This window comes from Bidens hawaiensis, unplaced genomic scaffold (genome assembly GCF_021521415.1).
Source record: "Bidens hawaiensis isolate Kalapana, Puna unplaced genomic scaffold, B.hawaiensis_p1.1 tig00008374_1, whole genome shotgun sequence".
Taxonomy (NCBI): Eukaryota; Viridiplantae; Streptophyta; class Magnoliopsida; order Asterales; family Asteraceae; genus Bidens; species Bidens hawaiensis.
The window spans coordinates 531,214-542,846 of NW_027491592.1; the positions used below are offsets into that span (position 1 = coordinate 531,214).

The 11,633-nt window shown below is 35.1% G+C and overlaps 1 protein-coding gene across 1 annotated transcript; it reads left to right on the forward strand.

Moving 5' to 3' along the window:
- Positions 1-8,309: 8,309 nt before the first annotated feature.
- On the forward strand, positions 8,310-11,218 carry LOC143637549 (WAT1-related protein At2g39510-like). Its single transcript, XM_077104917.1, has 7 exons — positions 8,310-8,510; positions 8,646-8,708; positions 9,140-9,256; positions 9,410-9,656; positions 9,879-10,040; positions 10,696-10,847; positions 10,961-11,218. Exons 1-7 carry the CDS (start codon positions 8,332-8,334, stop codon positions 11,178-11,180), a joined length of 1,140 nt encoding a protein of 379 aa, XP_076961032.1. The 5' UTR covers positions 8,310-8,331; the 3' UTR covers positions 11,181-11,218.
- Positions 11,219-11,633: the final 415 nt, after the last annotated feature.

Sequence of the window (11,633 nt, forward strand, 5' to 3'; positions counted from 1 at the left end):
GGCTTCTTGACACCAGCAAATCCGATCATAAGAACTTGATTGGTCCTTGAAGGAATGTTCATCTCAGCCGTCTTGAGCATGTTGTGAAGCTCCGACACTGTCTTCACCCAACCATTCATGTTGAAATTCATTACGAATTGGTCGTAAGAGCCGGGGAGAGAGTTGAGAATGAAATCAGCTGCCATCTCATCGGGCAGGGGATAATCAAGTTTCTTGAGCTGATCGATGTGCCCCTTCATCTTAAGAACATGTGCACTGAAGGGAGACCCTTCTGCCATCTTGCAACTAATGAGTTGTTTCATGGTGTCGAAACGTTCTTGATGAGCTTGTTTCTGGAACATGCCCTTGAGTTGCTCAAGCATCTCATAAGCACCAAAGTCTTCCATGCCTTTAGCAAGTTCAGAAGTCATGGTGGCTAGCATAATGCAGGAGACATCAGCGAGTCATCCTTATGCTTGTCAAGAACTTTTCGAGCAGCGGCTGTGTTGTTTTCAGGCTCGGTTGGAACAGGTCCATCGAGAACATACAGGCGCTTTGCCAAGGTGAGAACAAGTCTCAAGTTGCGGTGCCATTCAATGAAGTTGGTACCGTTCAGTTTATCCTTCTCAAGGATAGTCTTAAGGGCGTAGGGTGAGTTTTCGTTTGACGATATCTGATTAATTAAGCAAAAGTAAATTTAATTAGTATTTTCGACGTTGTAGTCCCATTTAATGACCCAATAACATTAATGAAATAGGAGCATGAGAATCCAGTTTCCAGTTATTAAAGGCAGCTGTAGCACACAACATTAATAAGTGGTTAGGCAGACTGACAACGATTGCCAATTGTGAATAGAGCATAATTCTCGGTTATGAGTCCTATAGAGACAACGATTGTCTGTATAGATACGTTTAGCCTCATCTTTGCCCACTTTAAGTCTCCAGACAGCTTTAGCACGTAACATGAGAGTAAAGTAATAGCTGTCCTAGTATAGTGACGTGTGAAAGGGCCGGACGTGTCAACGAAACGCTTTCACCTTGATGGGATAGGCTAGAAAACAAGTGCGGTGCTGTAGCTCCAAACACTTGAAATTTCGCAGTATGCCTCAAGTGTGACTTGTAGTAGGATTGGCATAAACTATTGGTTTTAAATTGGGGTCACTTTTAAAATTACCAAATAGAGTAAAAGTCAAATTTTACTGTATTTATTATCGGGACGAATTGATGAACCATTTCATCTCTCAGGACACTTAGTTTTAAATAACCTATTAAAACTAAGTTTGTCGTGATACGGCTAACCAGTTTTAAATTAATAGAAATCTATTAAGTTATTAGTTTTGGAAATCAAAACGCTTTTAATTTGCAAAACATTATTGGTTAATAAAATGTTTATTTTCAAATTTATTTGGTATTAGGTCGGTGATATTATAATCCTATTATAAACAATCCAAGCAACCACAATAGCAAGCAATAATATGTAAATCCTTATGGCCAAAAGGTGATCGGTCTCGCTAGAGCCAATTAGGGAGACCGATCGGGTCAAGGGGTTCACAACACAAAACAACCACAAGGATGGACTTTTTCGTGCATCCCGTCATCTTGCCCGAACTCCTACTAACTCCAAGAAATTCTTGAGCTCGTCCTCGGTTATCTTCACGTCTTCTTTATTATAAATTTATAACTAACAATAATATGCCCTATTACAAATTTGAACCATCTTAATGGCCAAAAGAAAACCAAAAAATAAAAATAACCGTTTACAATTTTGAACCATCCATATGGCCAAATATCAAGCTCAACAACAACCAAACAAACATAGGTCGGGGCCGGATTTACATAATCAAAATAAATAAAATTCCGGGTCGTTTTGACTTGATCAAATAAAATAAACAAAACTTTGACCAAATCTAAAATTACCCGAAAACAAATCTAGATCTATAAACTTTAAACGATTTAAAGTTTAAGATGTAGATCCGGTTTAAACGAACCGGAATCGACTCGTACGTTGTAACCGCGGCTCTGATACCACTGTTGGGTTTCAATGGTGGTTCGGAACGAAAACGGTCAAGTAATTTCAAACCCGTTTTAGTTAATTATTTTCGTTTCAATAAATATTAATCAATATTAATATACAAACTTATAAACGAACTATAAAAAACGCAGCGGAAAGATTATACGATTAACACGAACCAAAACCGAAACCTGAACCCGGATCCGGTTACAACTTATACGAGTACAAATAAACGAATAACAAACAACCATAGATCTAGTCTATCGATATACCTCGGTTATCGAAACCGGGAAGACACTGGGGGCTTAACGAACTAAGCCAGATGGTGGCACAATCAAAAATCCGACAACAAATCTGGCAGTGGCAGCAGCTCCGGACGGCGGCGCCGGTGGCTAGCGGCGGCGGTACGGCGTCTGTGAAGGTGACACGGCGGAACGACAATGGTGGTGGTGCTCGGTGGTGAAGTAACAACAACGAACAGCAGCAGCAAGATGTTCCGGCGGCTGCAGTTGGGCGGCGGTGACACGGATCCGGTGACCGGAAAAACAAGTCACCGGAGATACGGTAGCGGCGCCGGAAAACCAAGAAAACGGCAACTAATAAAGGCTGTTGGCTAACAATGACAGTGCAAGAGGCAGTGGCAATAATTGTTGAGCAATAGGGGTTAGCCGGAGAGGTTAGTTGGCCGGAATCGAGCTCGCCGGAAAACCGGGTCGCCGGAGTTGGCGGCTGGTATATGGGGTGTTTAAAGTTTTGTTTTCTTGTTCTATATTTGGCAAGATCAACATAATACATATATACTATGTATATAATGAGTTTAGGGTTTAATCAAACATAAATCCATTGGGCTTCAAGCCCAATGATCAAGATAAAGCCTAATCCACCATTATAGCATATTAATGATTGTGTCGGGCCCGGTTAACATTTAAGCGGGTTTATATGTTTCGTTACCCCCGGTGTAACTCATACCGGGTCACATTCGGGTCGGTCCGCGTTGACTTGACCCGAACCGACCATTAAATCCAACACTCCCTTTAAGGGGATCTGACAGACGAAGAGTACACATTATTGGACATAAAATATCAATCTCTAATGAACAATCATGGCTCGTCTATGACGTATTAGATTGCAAATGATCGTTTGTTCAACGGAATGTTGAATCGGCACTTTTGAAAGTTTGAATAACCCTTTTGACCAACGTTTGTCATTACCCTCGTGGTTTTTCTTTTCCTTGATTGAAAGTTTGAGACGCTTTAATTTTCTTTATATCCAATTCATGAAAAAGGCTTAACATTTAAAGGATTCCTCTAAGTTGCAATTTTATCCCTACAAAACACTACAACTTTGCTATTTTTAATGTTTTGTTTTAAGTGTATAAGTGAATTAAAATGAATGTGCCATCAACAATGCTTGATAAACATGGGATACAATGATACATATAAATCAAATAATAATAACTATAATCGGCTAACATAAGTGTACCATTCCCATAAACAAATAAGCACTAAACTAATAGATATATAAATTGTAAATATAAAAGAATGTGATGATCAAGGCATCGACTACTTTCGATGTCAAATTAGACCTATTCAACCGATTAAAATTTGCTCACAAAGTACATAACTTTTAACCAGTATTTAGACAATAGTTTATACAGGACCGGCCCAACCATTTGGAGGCCTAAAACAGAACAAAAAGTTTGGGGGCCTTATGGAGTGTTAGAGTGATGGAATTATAGGACTATAACTTTCATTTTTAAAATGTACCGAGTGATTGTCGTGTTTCGTATATATACATACAATATTTACAATTTTGTTTTAAAAAAGGAGTTTGATTTACGTATAATACAAGTCAACGGAATAGATACACACTTTGTTTTATTTAACTTTACCGAGCAGCTTGCTCCGTATATGTTATAAAGTTTTAAAAAGTGAAAGGAAATTATATATAATACTAGTTCAAGGATATATATATACCTGGAAACAGTTAATGTATAAACGTGAAAGGAATTTATATATAATACTAGTTCAAGTGTGTGTGTATATATATATATATATACCAGGAAAAAATTAATTAGAAACTGATAGATTTAAAAAATTGACCATGAAATATAAAAAACAATTCTTAAGTGTAAGGAGGAGAAGAAGAGAATCGAACCAGTGTAGATGATCTTCTATTTTGAAATGTTCTATTTAAAAAATATATGGACATTAACCACTAGGCTGCCATACAAAATTGATTATTTTTACCATCTATGAATAACTAATATGTGACTCTTATGTATATAAATAAACATCGAAAAATTAATAGACGGAGGCCCTATTATTTTTTTGGGCCTCAAGCCCTAGCTATATTCGTATATACTATAGGGCCGGCTCTGAGTTTATATGAAGTTTCACATCACGGGTGATAAGGTTTCCCATTTCCTATGTTTAGCTCGTGACACTAGGCTTGGAAATTGTTATAGCGTGCACGTAGGTCACTTGAATACATTAGCATGTGGTTCATGATCGATCATAATTAAGGGTTGATTATCAGAATTAGGATTCCATGCTTATTTAAATAGTTTGTAGGTGCTTTGTTTTATATTACTTTTTTGGTGGTAAACATCTTATTTCATGGTTGTAGCAAGTTATAGATATATAATTTTGATATTTAGGGATTTTTGTCACGTTTATGCAATTTGAAGTGTTCATTTTGCAAAGTGAACATAACAAGGGAGCGTAAATGGAATTTCCTTTTGTCAATATCTTTACACGACCATCATAGTCTTACAGGAAAGCATTAAGCACATATATATGTAGATAAGTAGCAATAGTGGTAAACATTTTAAAAACAATACTAAAAGCAATGACAAAAGAAAAAACTATATAAAAGAGGGGAATGAAAAGGAAATTTCAAGACAACTAAAAGAATATTAATTTTTTCTAAACAACTTTTAAAATTAGTGACAATATCTGAGTGAGTCTTTTGAAGAAGGGATGTCAACCGTTCATTCGGTTTTGACGCTTCAATTCTGATTTACTCAATAACACTATTGAGGAGGAAACACACTATTATGAGAAAACCCTTTGAATCAGGTTTTTATATTTTAGATCTTAAAGATTTAAAGTCTTAACTATCACTTTCATGCTATTAGAACAGAAAGATAATTGCAACAACAATATTATCGCCAATGATTTGATTTGATTTTGCCATGTTAGGCATTCAAGTTTTAGTTTGAGCAAAGTTATACATGTTTACAAAACAATACAAAAACTATAATCTAATAGTAACAATAAAGGTAAAGATTCTACTACGACATATAGTATTATCTAAAACATATAACTAGCGTTAGTTTGAGCAAAGTTATATATGTTTACAAAACAATACAAAAACTATAATCTAATAGAAACAATGAAGGCAAGATTCCATTATGACATCAGGGCCGGCTCTAAAAAGTCGAAATTTTTTTTGGGCCAAAGGCGAAATTTTTTTTGGGTCTTAAGTAAAAGAAAACATTTTGTTGGGTTTAAATAATTTAATTATAAATGAGCTTACTTGATTATGATTTAAGTTGTGTCGGGCCTAGCGGGGTGTCGGGCCTGTGGCCGTCGACTACCCTGCCATGCCTCAAAGACGGCCCTGTATGACATATAATCTAAAACATAAAACTAACGTGTTAATTTGTAATACATTAAAGGGATTACTCCATTGAATAGTAACCAACTTTGAAAGTTGTTCCAATCAGGTCATTGACCTTTTATTTTTGTTCCAATCCTAGATATTTTACCTGGATAGCAGGTAATCTAGGTTTTTCTGTTAATTTTACAATGTTTTTACTTTAAATAATAACTTTTAAAGGTTCCGAAAATTAGTAAAAATACGAAAAATAATTTTAAAATTCCGAAAATTTGCAAAAAAAAAAGTTCGAAAGATTGCAATAAATTGCAAAAATTGAAAAAAAAATAAAAAAAATGTTCAAAACGGGTTAGGGTCAACAGGTTCGGGTTAGAACGGGTCAAGGTCAGGACGTGTCAAAACGAGTTTCGGGTTAGTTTTTTTTTGGACCAACGAATCAGCGCGTTTTCAACACGTTACAGCTCGTTTTAACAGCAAAAGCTCGTTTAAGCGATTTTTTCAGTTCGTTTCAGCACCTAACAGCTCGTTTAAGCGATTTTTCAGTTCGTTTCAGCATCTAACAGCTCGTTTAAGCGATTTTTTAGTTTGTTTCAGCATCTAACAGCTCGTTTAAGCGGTTTTTCAGCTCGTTTCAGCACCTAACAGCTCGTTTAAGCGGTTTTTCAGTTCATTTCAGCACCTAACAGTAACAGCTCGTTTAAGCGGTTTTTCAGTTCGTTTCAGCAACTAACAGCTCGTTTAAGCGGTTTTTCAGTTCGTTTCAGCACCTAACAGCTCGTTTAAGCGGTTTTTCAGTTCGTTTCAGCACCTAACAGCTCGTTTAAGCGGTTTTCTGTTCGTTTCAACACCTAACAGCTCGTTTAAGCGATTTTTCAGTTTGTTTCAGCACTTAACAACTTGTTTCAACATGTTTTGACTAAAATGGGTTGGTTTGGTTCGCGTCAGAACCGGTTCGGGTCGGAATGGGTCCAGGTCGGTTTTCGGTTAAACGACTTGTTGGGTGCTGAAACGAATTGAAATCGCTTAAATGAGCTGTTAGGTGCTGAAACGAACTGAAAAATTGCTTAAACGAGCTGTTAGGTGCTGAAACGAACTAAAAAATCGCTTAAACAAGCTGTTACGTGCTGAAACGAGCTGAAAATTCGCTTAAACGAGTTGTTAGGTGCTGAAACGAACTAAAAAATCGCTTAAACGAGTTCTTAAGTGCTTAAACGAACTGAAAAAATCGCTTAAACGAGCTTTTGTTGTTACAACGACTTGTAACGTCTTGAAAACGTGTTGATTCGTTGGTCCAACAAAAAAACTGACCCGAAACCCGTTTTGACCCGTTCCGACCTTGACCCGTTCTAACCCGAACCTGTTGACCCTAACCCGTTTTGAACATTTTTTTTTTCAATTTTTGCAATTTATTGCAATTTTTCGAATTTTTTTTCCAAATTTTTGGAATTTTAAAATTATATTTCATATTTTTACTAATTTTCGCAACCTTTAAATGTTATTATTTAAAGTAAAAACAATGAAAAATTAAAAAAAAACCTAGATTATAACAGGTAAAATACCTAGGATTGGAACAAAAATAAAAGTTCAATGACCTGATTAGAACAAAAATTTGTATCAGTGACCTGATTTGAACAATTTTTAAAGTTGGTTACTATTCTATGGAGTTATCCCTACATTAAACTATTAAACTTTAGACCCGTGTTTTCTTAGGTTTGTTACCGTACACCACAATAAAAATAAATATTTGCTAGCAAATATCCTTTTGCTATGGATCTGATTCGTAACTAATACCTTTATCGCTATTTGTTTTTTTAATGTTAACATTTACTACGAACTTATTATATAGATTTATTGTGTTATTTTAATATCTTTCGTTAATATTGTTATTATACTCATGCATACATTTCACGAGTTTGCTATGATTTGAAACAATTAATTTTACTTTTCTTTAAATAAATATTTCTCGACTTTGTTAAAATTTTTGCTATAAAGTTAATTAAATTTATTAAATTAATTTTCAAATATTTGTTTTCTCGGTTTGCTACAAATTTGTGCCACGTATTAGTTTGTGTCAAAATACCTGTAGCTAAGCCGTAACAAAATATGTCCCCTAGCTAATTAATATGTATCTGCTCAAGAGTTTGTATCATAATTTGTTGGAAATGTGTTTCTCTCCATGAGATTGAGCGTTCAATTCCAATGATAGATAAATGTGTATAACGAATGATACAAACAACAAATTAACTAAGCAAAACTTAATTTTAATAATACGATAAAGTGTTATCATAAGATACGCGCGTCTTGGCTTTAGCAGGCATTGTATCTACTTTTTAGTTATGATGTATTTTGGAAACACAATAAGGTGTATGCGACTCACTCAAAAGTATAAGACAAGATAGTATGTTTGCCAATACTTGTAGTTAGTGGGAAATGATAAAAGAAACAATATGATATCACCCTCGTTTTATGAAAAGATCTCTTTGATTGATTAGCTTTACTATATGCATATACAAGTGGTGCAACTTTTATTATTATAAAGTAATTAAATTGGTTTCCATTTCTGATTCCATTAGTCACAGTGGAGGTCTTCCCCATGACATGCAAATTAAATACATGAGCCTACTGCCTACTGGTATGGTATATATATAGCCTAGTTCCCATTTAATTCTACACACCAAATTAAAACAGACACAATAGAGAGTGCAAAAACATCAAAACAAGATGACATTTGAAAAACTAAAGCCTTATTTGTATGTCATTTTCTTGCAATTTGGGAATGCAGGGTTGGTCATAATTGCCAAAGCTGCTCTTAACCATGGCATGAATCACTATACTTTTGCCACATATCGAAACCTCATTGCTGCCCTTGTTATGGCTCCTTTCGCTCTCATCTTCGAAAGGTTGTCTTTCTCTTTCTCTCTCGAGATTTGCGTTTATCTTTCTATATATATATATATATTTGTATACATATATAACGTTGAAAGCGTCTAGCGACTTCTGCAACCATGTATTTGACGTCTGTATAATATTGACAGGAAAGGAAGGCCAAAGTTGACATTTTCAATCTTCCTCAAGATAATGTTGCTAGGCTTTCTAGAGTATGTTTCTAATTCTCTTGAACCTAATAATGTTGAAAAAAAAATATGAATTCAGGGTTTAACAATATGTATTGATTAACCATAATAATAGATAATAACAAAATGTATATAGTTATCATAACTCAAATTATAGAGAATAATGAGTAACATATATGATAAATCCAATAATAATAACTAGACAGTAAACTCGGCTAATTAATGTTGCAAGGTATGGGACATCGGTTGTATAGGCAACTGATGTGGGGTTTATAAGCCAAACAGAAGAACTAAACCCAAAAGACTAGTCTAATAGGTGAGGGAACTCATTTGGCTTATAAACCCCACATCAGTTGCCCATACAACCGATGTGGGACAAGTCACATACCTTGCAATGGTTTCAGTTCGTAACACTATTATGCTAGATTGTTAACCATATTTCATATTTGATTCAGGCCGGTTGTCGATCAGAACTTATATTACGCGGGGATGAAGTATACAACCGCGACATTCGCAGTCGCAATGACCAACATAATCCCTGCCTTGACATTTCTCATGGCATGGGTATGCAGGTAATGTTTCTATATATATTCTAGATGTTCACTTAAGCACATAATTTACATTCTATACCCATCAAACTTCTAACTTATACAAAACTAGTCCCTATTTATCCTTTTTTGTCAATAATCGTCCACGTACTTTAAAGCACTTGTTATTTTGGGCAGGATGGAGAAGGTGAATATTAAGAAAGTACATAGCATTGGGAAGATAGTTGGAACACTAGTGACTGTAGGAGGAGCCATGATAATGACCGTAGTTGCGGGGCCTACAATTGGTTTGCCATGGACTAAGGGTTCAACGACGACGCATCAACAACAGTCCGCAACCCATGTGAGCCCCGGAGATAATATCAAGGGCTCGATGATGATCATAGCCGGTTGTTTGTCATGGAGCTGCTTTTACATTGTTCAGGTTTGATGTTTTCCAAAACACGTGCTTAATAATATAAATATAGGTTGCGTAGTTATTATATAAGTTCAGGTTCAAGATTTTTGCGTAACCATTTAACCTCTTTTGTTCTACTTATTATTATTTTTTTATTGGTGAACTAACCAATTCATAAGCAAACAAATCAAAAATTACCATCTCTAGCATGATTATTGTCTCTAAAGAAATGAACTTGTTTTTTCGCAGGCAATTACATTGAAGTCATACCCTGCAGAGTTGTCTCTTACAACTCTAATATGTGCAGCAGGTGCATTGCAAGGTGGTATAGTGACTGTAATAGCTGAAAAGGGTCATAATGAAGCATGGAAGTTACAACTGGATGCTGGACTTGTGACTATGATCTATGGTGTAAGAAACTTTTGAAAACCATGTTTATACATACAATATCTTATATCTATAACGAAACATGCCAAAAGCACTAAAAAATGCTTCGCTGTCACATCAGATTTCCAGTCAAGTTTCAAAAATAATAATTTTCTCTCGAGCTTTACAATATATCTTTACAAATCCTTACATTTTCATAGTATCACTACTACCTTTGACATTTATTTTTCATAATCAAGATGTTTTAATACAAAATCAACCTATATGAAACTTATACAACTTATTAATAAAATACTTTGTTGGTAAAATAATTTGTATAAATTGAAGTATTATTTAAAAGAAATAAAAACGAAGTTTAACATTTTTTATAAGTTATTAATTTTAAAATAAAAACATTACTTATTTTAGTTATTTTGCTAGGTTGCTAAGATTTAAAACTACGAACAAATATGGTGTAGTCACTAAAGCGCATGGTGTGCACGTCAATGCACACCATGTAAATCAACTATAAAAGAAAAAATAAATTAAAATTCCAATCGACCCCACCAAAACCACCCGTTCATGCCCTTGTGGAAGGTGTTGCCATGTCATTCCAAGGGCGTGCCCATCGGAGATAGTCTAATCGAAAGATTTATCAACTTCAATCATATATATGATCTTTGATTGTCTTTAAATGCAGGGTGTAATCTGTTCAGGATTGGGTTACTATCTTTCCGGAATTATAATGAAGTCAAAAGGGCCTGTTTTTGTCACTGCTTTTAACCCTCTAAGCATGGTTATCGTTGCGGTTTTAGGATCTATTGTTTTGGCTGAAAGTTTAAATTTAGGAAGGTACATATATAATATATTTGCATCAACCTTGTACCACAGTCAAAAATAGAACAAAAATATCCTTGGGTTATGTACATATGTAAATAACAATAAAGTGAATGTTAATTATGCAGGGTTCTTGGTGCAGTTGTGATTGTTATGGGACTATACTTGGTGATATGGGGCAAGAGTAAGGAGCATAATCAGCCGCCAACTTCGAAATGTGACCCGAATGAGCTTGCACCGGTTAATCATCAGCAGTTACCCATGACAGTTACTAGCACAAGATTTGGAAAGCTTGAAATGGATAGTGTTTCAATAGCAATACCACCAACTAAAGTTAATGGTATATAGAGGAATGACTATGAATCAATTGTAACATATTGGCCTTTTAATTTCCTCAACAAGTTTTTGTATTGAATATTGCAAACTATTTGGTCATGACGGATTTCCTGTTACATTATCTATGATAATTTTATCGCAACAATTTTTCGCCAAAAAAAAAACACGATGCTAAATTTAGCTGGGAGGATCAACTAATACGAGTTACCTCTCTAACACATGCTCAATTTGTATACTTTTGGCCGTTCTTCCTTTTGTTTTATTATTATTTTGATGGTATGTGTGTCTGATATATGTATATATATACACACACCCACACACACACACACACATATGGGGCTACAATACCATTACACATTTACACCTCTAAAACAAAAACCCTTCATTTACTGATTATGCGTCACATGACACAAAACGTCCCATTTTATAGCCTCTCCACCACACATAACCTAAGTGGCAAGGTTA

Bases quoted from the DNA above. Each gene is read 5' to 3' on its own strand.
- LOC143637549 (XM_077104917.1), top strand. From the start codon at position 8,332: ATGACATTTGAAAAACTAAAGCCTTATTTGTATGTCATTTTCTTGCAA. The intron at 9,257-9,409 runs GTAATGTTTCTA...TATTTTGGGCAG, and splicing joins CTCATGGCATGGGTATGCAG to GATGGAGAAGGTGAATATTA. The intron at 10,041-10,695 runs GTAAGAAACTTT...CTTTAAATGCAG, and splicing joins TTGTGACTATGATCTATGGT to GGTGTAATCTGTTCAGGATT.